The 14,606-nt window shown below is 42.7% G+C and overlaps 1 protein-coding gene across 4 annotated transcripts in view; it reads right to left on the reverse strand.

The window, feature by feature from the left end:
• Window positions 1-14,606, reverse strand: part of adcy2a (adenylate cyclase 2a) — a gene marked incomplete at its 5' end in the record, with an annotated part of 111,510 nt that overhangs the window by 71,750 nt on the left and 25,154 nt on the right. For all 4 annotated transcript variants that reach the window (XM_083760309.1, XM_083760311.1, XM_083760310.1 and 1 more), the window contains one exon: window positions 6,220-6,381. In XM_083760309.1, coding sequence (XP_083616435.1) covers window positions 6,220-6,381 — 162 coding nt within the window. The remainder of the gene's footprint in view (window positions 1-6,219; window positions 6,382-14,606) is intronic.

Below are 14,606 nucleotides of genomic sequence, written 5' to 3' on the forward strand. Positions count from 1 at the left end.
TCTGTGCAATTACTGTAAGAAGATGTGCAATTCTATGAATTCAGTACACGCCTGTGGATGACGTGCATGCGACTTTCTCTGTGTGGCTGAGGTACATAGTAACACCGAACATCTCCTCATTACTGCCACAAACCAGAGAGTGCATGTCATTTGATCTGCTCAGTTCCCAAGGGACAAACAGTCCTCGATAATGAGATGCAGTACCTAGCTATCTAACAGTACATGTGTTAAAGTGACTCAGTGTCAGATAATTGGATCCAATCTCGCCTGGATTCAAATGAAGTAAAAAAGGCACTTCTCTTCAGAGGCCAGGAAGTGCTGCTTCCTGTGCAGCAGACAAAATGTGCTCAGAACATAACAACAAAATTCAATATCATCACAAAATGAGGGGGGTGATCACCTATCTAAGGGAGAAGTGATTTACTCCCCCTTTGCCTTTGGCCTCCTGAAAGGTGGATTTTTATGCCTGTTTCAGAGGAAGCCAGTGATCTGCATTTTTTAGGGATGGGGTCAGGGCATTCAGCACTTTTGGATGGCAGTGCTGTATAAGGAGAATTTATAGGGCTAGTGGTCATCAGGTCCCGGATAAATCCGCTGTTTCTTTTTAATTATTTCAAAACGGCGAATTAAACGCATTAAACAAATGTCGGGTATAGCGTTTTACGCTCGGTGGAAGACTGGATTAAACAATTAGCGGCCATCAAACTGTTAACAAGCCTATTTTTGGCTTAAATCCTGCATTAGTTAATTCTGCTTTCGTGAGATAGGCCCGAGGATAGTGCCGAGTTGTCAGCGAACAGCATACTGTACTATGCATGTGTAAGGTGATAGCCCCCCCACCCCCCGAGAGACAGAGCGAACAGCATACTGTACTATGCATGTGTAACACCGGGGCTCCACCGGGCGCGTCAGCGTCACGTCTCCGTCACCGTTACAAAATGTTCCCTTTTTAATCAATGAAGGGTGGCTCCACTGCCCGCGTTGCGTCGCATCTCCGTCGCCATTAAAATTGCCCTGGTTCGTTTTTTGACGCACGCGACGGAGACACAATGCGCCCGGTGGAGCCCTGGCGTAAGGTGATAGCCCCCCCCCCCGAGAGACAGAGCTTAATATCCATGTATGACTAATGACTGCTACAAAAAAAATCAGACAAGGTCCAACTAAATTCACACTAAACATTGTGTTTACAACTTTACATGCACACTAACACCATGGGTACTGGGAATAATCAGCTTATGGCAATAGTGTGATTGAAGGCCCAGGCCGTAGCGTAACGGTCTGGGCACCGGACTGGTGATCCAGTCGCGGTGTGCCGCGGGTTCGACTCCCGGACCCGACACGGCCTTTACCGCATGTCATCCCCCCATCTCTCTCCCGTTTCCTGTCAGCCTACTATCTGTCCCTTAAAAAATCAATAAAAGGCGTAAGCCGCAAAAAAATATCTTAAAAAAAAAAAAAAAAAGAAATAGTGTGATTGAAGCGTTAATGATAAAAACAGAGCGATTACAGCACTATACCTTGTGTTTGTTTGCATGTTTTACTAACTAAACAGTCGTGTTTCTGGCTACCACAGTGGTGGAAAAAGTACAAAAATATTTTACTTAAGTAAAAGTACAGTTATTCTACTTGAAAGTTACTTACCGGTAAGTAACAGTAAAAGTAACCAATCAGAAAATTATTAAGTAAAATTATAAAAGTAGCTCACATTAAATGTATACTTAAGTATCAAAATGTCTTGGTTTTAAAATGTACTTAAGTATAAAGTAAAAAGTACAAACATTTTCATCCTGTCCCTGACTCCCTGGCTTTTTTTTTCAATGGCATTTAATGTTTGTGTTAGGACAATGTTTGTGTTTACATACACACACCTCAGGGTGCAAGCTCACACAAAATATATTTCACAGTCAAATACATATTCATTTATGGGTCCATTACAAAACAGACATCATATTAAGCCCTTCACTAAGCCCCACCCACTCCACTCTGCGAGGGCAAGCTGTCCTATCCCCCATCACACAGATGCATGTTAAATGATATCCCCATATAAATAATCGAAGCAAGAACTTGAAAATGTCTTATAAATCTAGTCAACAAAGCCTGCAGTAGGCTATGCACTGGACAAATGTGGATGACATTATTTCAATAAAGTAGAAATACAAGCTGGGAGAAACGACGTGTCCCGTGGTGATGGGAAGATTTCATGCAATGCACGGTAAACTACAGTGATTAGTATTGCCATCACCCAGGTGGGTGAGTCGTGTTGTACCGGTATGTGTTCCATAATACAGCCATGCAAAATAACAGCTATGATGACAAGCTGTCGAGCTGACGAAAACAGAAGCAGCGCGCGCGTACACGTGTGCACGCACACACACACACACACACACACACACACACACACACAAACACACACACACACACACACACACACACACACACACACACACACACACACACACACACACACACACACACACACACACACACACACACACACACACACACACACACACACACACACACACACACACACACACGCTGTTTATTCACCGCACCAGAGAGAGAGAGAGAGAGAGAGACAGGCGCTTCTGTCCAGCTTTTCACCACACCACTATGCTTCACTGTGTGAATGTTAAGGAATGAGTGAGGGCGAGGCGATGACTTTATAAACGTTATGCTGAAAATGCATTTGTGAAATTGTGAAATTACTGAAATCCAAGCGAGCCCCGCATATATATTTCACATGTGCGCGGAAATATGCGATTAAGATTTTAATTTGTAGCGAGTAACGAGGTGTCAATTGTAATGTAGCAGATTAAAAGTACGATCTTTTTCCTTGTAAATGCAATGAAGTAAAAGTAAAAGTACAGAAAAAGAAAATACTCAATAAAAGTACAAATTCTCAAAACTACTTAAGTACAGTAACGAAGTAATTGTACTTACATTGTTACATAATTGTTACTTTACAGTTTACACCACTGGCTACCAGTGCTGGGAAAGTTACTTGCAGGTGTAGTGAACTAAGCTACCAGTTGCTCTATTTTAAATGAAGCTTCACTGCACTGAACCCCAGGAAATGCCGCACACTAAGTAAAGCTACAGCAAGTTTACTACTTCATTCCAAGTCGTGGGCATGCGGGCGCACACGCACGCGCAGACACACGTGCACACACACACACGCACGCACGCACGCACGCACACACGCACACACACACGCACACACACACACACACACACTAAATGGGGTACCATCTAATTTATTCCCACTCAGATTCAGAGATGTCCCATCGATATTCTTACAACTCCTAAATTCTATTTGTGCTGTAAACATTTCTCAGGTGACACTATCCCCACCCAGTATGACACCACGTCACCCAGTATGACAACAAGAACAAGCCTCGGCATATCACAGCCAGAATACCTTGTTGACCCCTGGCTCTATAACCACAAACAGAGATTTGCCCTGTTGAGTCTGTTGACCACAATTAGCAAATAGACAGCAAACAAGAAAATGGCATTACTGTTGGCAGCTAACCAAACTGATATCATAGGATAGGGCTGGCAGTGCCAATATTTACTAGAGGGCTTCACGGTCCTTGGCAGTGCCCTGTCTTTCCTGGACACCGTGCCTGCCAACTGGGAAGCAATCTGTCTCCCTAATGCAACATACAGTAGCTGTGGTCCTGTGCACACATAATGTGCACACATACTGTGCACATGTTATGTTGCATTAGGGAGACAAATGCTCAGTATATTATACTGAGCATACACAATATATATGATTACCGTCTTAGAGATTTGGATGCAAGACACCCCTTGTGAAACCTTCATCAGTTGTTGGAAGGCTTAAAAAAGACTTACACATTAAAACAAATTGCCCTGGAACCTAGGCTATATCTCCTGTTTCCCCTGACTTTTGTTGTTGAAGTGGATTTAATAGACTAAATCTGGGATTAAAGCATCCAATTTCATTCCCATGCTCTGTCTAATGGTGTGTACTATTTTGAACATGTACTGCAACTAAAAGTGAAATGTTTCCTCACTGCTACCTGTCTATTATGTTAAAACATTTTAAGGAACAGGTTTTGCCAGTTTGTTTGACTTTATGGCCTGAAAGTGTGACACAACGTTGAATAACTAAAAATTAGTTGCTGTCCTTTTTTCTCTCTCAGTTAAAAAGTACCAGTTTTGTCTACCTCTAGTTTAGCAAACATCATATTCTGTTGATGGGAACCCCCACCCTCAAAAGGGTAGGATCCCACCTGACTGACTGAATGGATGGGAAAAGAAGAGTGAATTTAGCTATAAATCGTAAATGAAGTGACATTGTCGTCATAAACCATAGCAAACAATGCTCAAAATATATAACTCTGTTTTATAAATAAAACAGATGAACAAAATTAGTGAATGACAAAAATGTCAGATTTAGCTTTTGCTTGCCATCCAAATCCCTGCAACTCCCCCCAGCCCGTCAACAAAACCGCCTTTAATCAGGAACATCCTCTAGCATTACATTCCAGTCTGTCTGACTTAGCAGCAAAGCAATGCTGGCTGGCTGGCAAGCTGAACTGATGCACAGGAGGAGATGTGCTGATAGTGACCTTGTCACATCCTCCCCTAGGCAGCCCAGATGTCAGTACAACCATACTAGGGATGGAAGCAAATGTGCAAAGTAATGGCAGCAGAGTGCAATGAAGTGGTACATAGCCCAATACAAAAGAACAGCGGTAGGAAAAACAGGAAAGATATACCAGAGCTCAGTTATTGTATGTTTATTATTTGATTATGTCTGTAGATATTGGGTCTGTTCCAGTTGGATTGTAAAGGTTTGGTGGGCACTACCAGAGAAACCAAATCAAATTGATTAATGATGTTCAGTTCAGCAAACAAATTACCCCTGTTGTGGAAGCAGAGTGGATGAATGAGGCAGACATGGTAATTGAAGCATGATATGTTACAGTACGTTTGAAAAACCAGTACGATGGAAAATAATTGCTCGTTCGGGGCTTACGGCTGCAAGACGCACAAACACTCCCTCCTTCCTTCCCACAGGACGCGGTTAATATGACCATCCCGTCCTGGTCTGGCCCCCGGTGGCCGAAAATGACTGGGTCTAAAACGATGGTCACGGATACGCTATGGCCGCGAGCTTGCTAATCGACCATTTCGATTCTATTCTGTCTGTCCTTCTTTTTCGGTCATACTTCTTTTTTGAAGAAGTTCAGCTATTAGTGTAGATTTTTGTCTTACACAAAAAGAATCCAATTGACAATGAATGGAGAATTTACGTCATATGTGTCTGAGCAAAGATAAGAGGACTCACTTCACACAGGTGTGATTTTACCACTTAACTGTTCTGATAGAATAGCTGGGGTTAAAACATACTTAGTAAAAACAGACCTGAGTTGCAACTGTACTTGGGATTCTCTTTTTTCACCCTACACCTCTAATCACCCAAATCTCTTGCCTAAAAATATTATATATTATATATTTTTGGTGAAAGTTCTCCCCACAATAGGGAGGTTGGGGTTCAAGTTAAATATACAGTAGGTCAACCGCTGCACCCACAGACTGTCTGTGTCCCTTTTATGTCCATGTCCTTTATCTGTACATGGATCCCTTATGTTCTTAGTATATGCCCATACAGTACAGTATATGGGCTCATATACAGATATACCCAGCGATGTGGTGGCTTCCTGATAGGGTCCTTCCTTGTTTGTTTTGGTTAAGGTCAGCTTCCGTAGCATTATGCCAACTGTTTGCTCTAGGACCAGCAATAACACCGTTGGAAAGGCGGTGACCTTTTCTTGAGTTTATTTTAAATACATTAGAATTTCTATCGCTCATCCACTGCTGTAAATTGTTTTTTAGTTGAAAGGTCACATTTGTTTGTTTGCTAAAAATACGATGCTGTGCTGTGGAAATTACCGGATATATTCATTGTGTGAGCTGGATGGGAGCACATTAACCTTTCATAAAAGAAAAGCTACTCTTCTGATTTCATGGAAATCCATGAAAGGTACTGAAAACGTGGGGGAGGCTTTTGAATTTGTGTATACATGTAGATATGTGCAACATATGTGTGTGTAAAGTTTGTGTTTCAGTGTGTGTGTGTGTGTGTGTGTGTGTGTGTGTGTGTGTGTGTGCAACTGTTAAATCTTGGTGAATGACAGAAGGTGTGTGTGCGTGTTTTTGTGTGTCAAGACCTGTTGACCTTACCTGCCAGACCACTGGCTCCATGCGGTCAGCTGTGGTAGACAGGCAGACACTCAACACAATGGTGTGAGAGCAGGAGGTCACGATGCTGGCGATGATGGCGTCTCGCATTGAGAAGGGCAGCATAGTGTACACCACAAACACAATGAACAGGAAGAATGACACCTGTGGTGGGGAGGACAGAGAAGGAGAGAGAGAGAGAGAGAGAGAGAGAGAGAGAGAGAGAGAGAGAGAGAGAGAGAGAGAGAGAGGTTTGTTTATTTGTCACACACTCATACACATATGTGCAATGAACTGTTGGTGTGGCAAACTGTGCTAACAATGTCCACAATATATAACACAAACTAAATGAACAAGATATGAGTAAAAGTGTGTACAATGTTTTACGTGTAGAAAATACCAATATGGTGCAACCAGAGGAAAATATACGTATTTCTTTTAATGAACTAGAGCGGTGTGTTGAAGTCGGTGGCGCGAACGGTTCTTGAGATACGTGGATTACAGACGTACGTACACACAGAGACTTGGCGTATTAATATATCGATTAGGAACCAAGACACAGAAGGATGACCAAAGTATATATATACAGAGAGGGGGAAAAAGTGGTCATAGAACAGAGGAATAGAGAAATGTGAAAAATAGGTGAGACGAGCGAGAAAGAAAGAAAGATGAGAGAGTGGATGGAAGTGGCACAGGGGGTGAGTGTTTGAGAGGGAGCTACTGTAGTTTGCCTATTTTTGGTGAAGAGATTTAGTGTAGGGCGTTGGATATTGGACCTCAAAGGTATTTTGAAGGACCATGATGGATCTAAATGAGGCCGAGTCAACTACGTGCATGAGGGTTAACCTCACGTCTACAACAATTCACCCAGTGACGAGTCAATTCTTCTGAAATCCAGTCTGTTTTGCCTGCATGGGGGGGGGGGGGGGGCTCTGTGTTTCTCGTGCGTCTTTAAACCATGCTTCAACACGTTTATAAAGAAAGTGTTTTTTGCACACGCAAAGTTTACAACGGACATTAATATACTTGGCAGACAAGAATGCAAAATAATACCGATACATTTCTCTGTCATGGTCCGTCTTTCTGTTTGTTGTTGTTTGGAAGTGAAGCGACTGTGAGTGTGTTGTGACGGTCGCCTAGACGCATACGCTACGTCATAGCAGATCTACAAGCTACAATGCATCTCTATTTTTACCCGTTGATAGCTTGTAGATCTGTTCTATTTTAGCATGCCATGCAACAGCCATCTACTATGAATGCATAACTCAACGAATGAACAAAAACAAATGACGCTCATTTGTAACTAGTAAGGAGTAACAAAGCGTGTTTTGGCAGAAGAAAATAGTACTATTTCTGTAATATAATTAATCATTCTTTATATAATTCTTTATACTACTCGTTACTGGAAAAAGTAATAATATTACAGTAATATGTAACTAGTTACTCGTTACTGCCCAACACTGTCCCCTTCTATAGGGTCCACTTCTACATGTGTCTCAGTCTGGGTTTATAGCTCCACCAGTGCCATGCTGAAAGGAATAAAAGAGGGTCACGTTGACATGAAAACGTTTGGGAACCACTGCTTTGGTGTAGGCCGGGGCCGGGGACCCCGGCCATCCATGTAGATATACTGTAGGATTTAAGCCATTGTCAGATCTGTACAGACAATGTTGTGTTGACATTGCTGCAGGGTACGGAACCACATGACTTAGTACGTCTGAACACTGCTCTCTAAAATGCAGTTTATTTATAGCTCCACCAGTGCCATGCTGAAAGGAATAAAAGAGGGTCACGTTGGGTGAGGGACCGTGGTATGTCATGATGTGTTAAATACAACTCTGAATGGAGTTTGTGGTTCCATCTCCCTAGTAGTCTACACTCATGTTCCTGTATATCTACACATCTATCTGAATGAAGCAAAAATACAAAAAACAAAACTGCCTAAAAAAAAAAACCCTAACCATTTGTCTGTACTGGCTTGGGGGGATTTTCCTCAATAAACATCTATTCTATTCTAATTCTCAGCCACTTTCAACCTGGCATCTATTTTGACCATGTCAGTACAGGTGAACATAAAAAAAAAAAAATCCAAGTGCTTTACAAAAAGTATAAAAGGTAACACAATAACACTACTAAGATGGTACTGACCTAATTGGCTAGCATTAAATCCTCAAGCATGGCCTTCTAAAGCCTACAGTAAGTGCCCGGGCCAGGCCGCAAATGCCAGATTACCCGAGTATTAGGAACAACCATGATACTGTGGCTCTACCTAGCCTCTGAGGCGGCGGACTGCCTCATAGTACACATCTGAAATGGAACTAAGAGCTGGGCCTTGCAGGGCTTTAAACGTCATCAATAAAACCATAAAATCAATTCTGACACATGTAATAGACCAACACACTTTATGGCTTAGTGGTTAACCTATTTTTTACTACTGCTGCACTGCTTGATAATTTGTCTCCACACACTCCATCCAATATTTGAACTGTCTTTTGAGCTTATCTTTATCCTCAAAACACTACAGTTATGCCTCTACCAGAATGTACTGTAGTACAAAAATAGCAGACCTACAAGCTCGTAGCGCGCCACTCTGTGGCGCGCTATGAGCTCTGACGTTGAGTTCTATGACGCTATGAGTTCCGACGTTAATAAATGTGACGGCTGAAATCTATCTGGCACGCCCTATGAAATCAAGCCTCGCCCTCGTTTTTGCGACATGAACAACTGCAGTACGACCCTGGAAACCATAGTTTCATGACGAAAAAAGTAAATAAAAACATTTCCTCACCCCCCCTCTCATACACACACACAGACGCACGCACACACAACTTGCAAGCAAATGTCACTGTGTGTTGTTAGTTGTATTTATTAGTAGTGTTTATTCATTTAATATACAACAAGATTAGTGAACGAAAACCTGAACCTGTGATTCTGTGAAGCATTAATTAAATAACATTGCTCATGTCATTGGAATGAGTTTGGACACGCACAGCCCGTGACAAATGCTGTTTTGCAAATAGCTGCATCTCCTCCTCCGCTCCTGTTCTGTCTGTCAATAGACTGCCTCCCTGCGCAGCCTAAACCTTATGTGGTAGGCTACTGGTAGGCTATAGTGGTGGTGGGCTCAGGCTGGCTGGGTTATCCTACCTATAGATGCAGATGCAGTCCCCACTTGCGCTGGATCGGCAGTCACATTTATTGGCATTCGAGCGCGTCGGGTTTATCCTTAATTAAAAGGACGAGAGGTAACGCGAGAAAGACATGGCTGTAGATTGCAGTAGCCTACCCGTTTTGACTATAGCTGCAGCACTGCAAATGCCTGTCATGGAAGTTAACTCTTCCCGGAGGGAGGGGTGGGGGGGGGGGGGGGGTCGGGGGGCTACTGGTATGCGCTCATCTCATGCGAAACACTGTTTAAATGGCTTAAGCATCTAACTTGCAACATTGTTTTTAATTGCGCGATTTTAATTGTTTGTAAAGTTGGTAATCTCCTACCAATTTCATGACACAAAGACACATCATTGCTGTAGGCCTATTACTTTTTGTCTCCACCAGGCCGAAGGCATGTGGGGAGAGTATGTTTTGTTTTTTTCTTTTTTTTTACCGGTAGCCCATATACATACAGTTTTATATTAACCTTTTAGGAGTGAATACATAAGTTTCGATGCCTGTGACAGCCTCTCAGCTGGTCAACAATGCTGCTCCGCTGTTCTACGACAGAAAAACAGGTGAGGACAAAGCGTACGACAGCTCCCAACGTGATTTTTGTCCTGGCTCACGTTCAAGTTCAAGGTTTTGCGGAAATGGTAAATGCCAAAATAATAATTTCGGTAATTTCGGTGTGCACCCATATTTTGGCGTACGCCGCTTTGATAAATGAGGGCCATAATGTTTTCTAAAACCCAGCCAACTTATGTTCAACATCTGTTAGCGTGACTAACTTAAAGCCTACTGGCAATAGTGGTGATGATGATGATGGGTCCATTGCTAGGTCGTTTGAGTTGACAGCTACTGTAGCTTGCAGAGACCTATGGTAATAATATAACCAATCCAAAGTATCAGGAGCAGTGGACGCTATGAGGGTAGCGCCCTTCAGGGACACTTCAGACACTATACAGTATAGGCTGCAGGCCACTGGTGGCCGGGATGCGTGGGTATTGCACACAGAGCTGCTCACTGCCTAGATCAAAGTTATAAATTATAATGCGAAGTTGCAAACTTAACCAACACAAGAAATCAGATGAAGCGTTTTTACATATAATTTACATAAAATCCCATATCAATTGAGAAAGCCTGATTGTTCAAAAATGGGTCTTTGTGGAGATAGAAAATACATAGGGGAGCCTAAAAATGGAAAAAGTCGAATTTCATGTTAAGTAAAATATGCACTTGTTCTTTAAGTTATGCACAAAAGACTGTTGTGACGAAAAGAGAGTTAAGCCAGAAGGCAAAGCTCTCTGTATACCGAGCAATCTTCGTTCCTACTCTCACCTATAGATTAGTCATGAAGTGTGGGTCATCACCGAAAGAATAAGGTCGCGAATACAAGCGGCCAAAATCAGTTTTCTTCGACAGGTGGCTGGTATCTCCCTTAGAGATAGGGTGAGAACTTAAGTTCAGTCACACGAGAGAGACTCGGAGTAGAGACGCTGCTTCTTCGCCTGGAAAGGAGCCAGCTTAGGTGGTTCGGCCATCTGGTTAGGATGCCTCTCGGGCGTCTCCCAATAGGGAGGTCCTTCAGGCACGTCCCACTGGGAGGAGACCCCGGGGCAGACCAAGGCGCAGTTGGAGGAAACACATCGACTCACTGGCCTTGGAACATCTCGGGATCCCCCAGGAGGAAGTCATAATGTTGCTCTGGAGAGGTACGTCTGGAACACTCTGGTGAAGCTGTTGCCCTCCGACCCGATTACGGATAAGCGGTTGAAGATGGATGGATGAAAATAACGTGTCAGGAACAAGGCCAATGGAAAGACTATACAATATTCTCCTTGGATTTGTTAATGTTAATGAGAAATGTATGCACTGATTCATACAAGTAATTAGTAACTGACTTCCTGACCCATGGGAGAGATGATAATTGTCGTAGAATATCATCTAACATGCCAACATAATTTGCTAAGAGTCTAGCGTGCTTTCCTTTATTAATGTTCTAAAATCCAATGTTGCTAATTGAATTATGAATAGCAGGATAATACTATAGCAGGATAATGGAAGGGGCTTTTTTTTAGGCGTGAGGCAGTCATAAAGCAGTGAGGCGCTCCATTCACTGTGGGCAAGGCAAGTAAATAAGTATCCTGGACAGGGCTTTTTCATGGTCAGACCATCACTGAACATTAATCTCCACCACAGACCCATGGATAATTTTCTTGATAAGGACCTGGAGTAAAGTTCATAAAACTAATTACACAGATGGAATGTCTGATTACTTCAAGCTTTTAGTCCACTGTCATTGCAGATATGTGTTTACAGACAGATATTTAGTGGGGGCTGGGGTGTGTGTGTGCGTGCGTGCATATACTAGTATGTGTTTTATTATTTGTGTAGGTACATGCACAAGTATAAGCAGTATATGCATGTACTGTGCAGTGTGTTTGTGTGCATGTGTATTCATTCCATTCCATTCAACCCTATATGAGGGCCTGGTATAGTCTTTGCATTTCCAACTAAATGCACGGTACAAGGGATCACATCTCAGGGCTGACGGCTGACAGTCAGATATTGACATGAAGTGCAAGTATTTTCAAATTGGCCTTCCTGACTACAGCCTCTGTAACGTTTTTGAAAAACCTTTTCAGAGAAACAAATTGATTCTGCCAACCATAAATCAAGCAAATAACTAGACACTTTTACACATCCAGTAATGTCAGTAATGTCAATAATGTTGCCTACTGTGTAAGGTACAGAGACGGAATGGGTAGTCAATTTAGTTTAGCTTTTGAGCAGGCAGTGGAGATCTAACCCATTAAGACCTAGGGCCGATTCTACAAAATATTCCTTCTAAACCAGTAGTGCTCACACTCACTCAATATTCACGCTCTATCATGAGAGAATATTCGTAATATTCATAATATTCAAAGAACGTTTCAATGGGCAAAGGTCTTCACACCTTTCTTTTTCTTCTTTCCTTGGTCTGTGAAAAAAAACAGTTTCAAATACTTATTGGTAAGGAATTTATTCCAATATTGGTAATTGGCCATGCATTCTTTTGAGAATATCTTATTGGTGGACATCTTGTATTGATGCCAATGAAACATATTTCCGCAACTAGTATTTCTTGGGACTTTTAGTATGTTGTCCAGGAGACTTCATAGAAATGGTCTGTGAAGAAAAAAAATCTGTTACAATTAACTCTTGGTCTGAAATTTATTCCAAGATTGGCCATTTTTCTCATAATAGTCCCAGTTGGTGGCTATTTTGGATTGATGTCAATTTAACCTATTTCTGCAACTACGATTTCTTGGGACTTTTGATATGTTGTTCTGGAGACTTCATAGAAATGGTCTGTGAAAAAAAAATCTGTTTCAATTACTTATTGGTAAGGAATTTATTCCAAGATTGGTAATTGTCTATGCAGTTTCTGAGAATAGTCTTATCGGCGGACATCTTGGATTGATGCCAATTAAACATATTTCCCCAACCGGGATTTCTTGGGACTTTTAGTATGTTGTTCTGGAGACCTCATAGAAATGGTCTGTGAAAAAAAATCTTTTGTTACAATTACTTTTGATTTTAGGTCCAAAATGAGCTAGAATGCCTGGACTACAAGGCAGTAATGTCAGTAATGTCAATAATGTTGCCTACTGTGTAAGGTACAGAGACGGAATGGGTAGTCAATTTAGTTTAGCTTTTGAGCAGGCAGTGGAGATCTAACCCATTAAGACCTAGGGCCGATTCTACAAAATATTCCTTCTAAACCAGTAGTGCTCACACTCACTCAATATTCACGCTCTATCATGAGAGAATATTCGTAATATTCATAATATTCAAAGAACGTTTCAATGGGCAAAGGTCTTCACACCTTTCTTTTTCTTCTTTCCTTATAATTTTTATCCCAAAATTTAGCAACCCAGTTTTTTCACCCAGTGCCAATTATGGCCAGGGGGAGGTCGTTTTAGAGACCAGGTTTACTGCATGTTTTTGTGAGGGTACCTACCTTGGGGGACACGAGGAGAACATGGAAACGCCAACCCCACCTCTTCACACCTTTCTGCCGAACTGCAAACTGCTTCTCTTCAATTTCTCCTCCAATGTGCTTGTGATTGCATTTGGTCTTTTATTAAACATAAATTCTACCTACATCTGTCATCAGCCATTACTTCAAATAATTTTCTTCACAGCATTATTGCAAGATATTGGTATAAAAGTGGCTAATTATTTAGTGCCTTTTCCTCCTAATTTCCTCTCTCGCCCTCTTTCCCCATCTCACATCGTCACCTCTCCTATTTGCCTGTTCCATCACTCCTTGTTAGTGCCAACCTGTCTACCCTCCCTCCTGCCTGACTAGTTTCACTTAGTGAGGGACAGTTTTTACATTTTTAGTTTAGTTTTAAGTAACATATTATTTGCCATAGAAGAGCAACATGTCACCTTTTCCATGTACACCCCATTATGAAGGAACAGTACTCCTAGCCTAACAGAGACACTCAGGCACGCGAGACAGACAGACAGGCAGACAGACAGGCAGGCAGACAGACAGAAAGGCAGGCAGGCAGGCAGGCAGGCAGGCAGGCAGGCAGGCAGGCAGGCAGGCAGGCAGGCAGGCAGGCAGGCAGGCAGAGAGACAGACAGACAGACAGACAGACAGACAGACAGACAGACAGACAGACAGACAGACAGACAGACAGACAGACAGACAGACAGACAGACAGACAGACAGACAGACAGACAGACAGACAGACAGACAGACAGACGGACGGACGGACGGACGGACGGACGGACGGACGGACAGACGGAGAGAGAGACAGGGGGAGAGAGAGACAGGGGGAGAGAGAGACAGGGGGAGAGAGAGACAGAGGGAGAGAGAGACAGGGGCCAGGAGAGAGAGACAGGGGGAGAGAGAGACAGGGGCCAGGAGAGCAAGGGCAGGGGCTGGCCCACAAAGATAAGACCCTTCCCTGCTGTCAGCAGAAAGGGAAGGCTGTAGTTGGGATAAGCATCCAATTGATTCCAGAGCTGAAAGGGAAAGTGTAAACTACATAATTTAATCTGGGGCAGGGGGGTGGAGGGGGGGGGGTGGAGCAGAGGGTAGCAGGAAGATGCCTTGAGGATGGGGACGGTCCATGTTTGAAGAGCACCCATTATGCACTGAGGCAAATTCCTCTGACCTCACTTCACCTTCAGCAAACACAATGTAAAAAATATATGAATGTAGCTGCAAGTAGCAATGT

The sequence above is a fragment of the Protomyctophum parallelum genome (genome assembly GCF_964188405.1).
Source record: "Protomyctophum parallelum genome assembly, chromosome: 3".
Taxonomy (NCBI): Eukaryota; Metazoa; Chordata; class Actinopteri; order Myctophiformes; family Myctophidae; genus Protomyctophum; species Protomyctophum parallelum.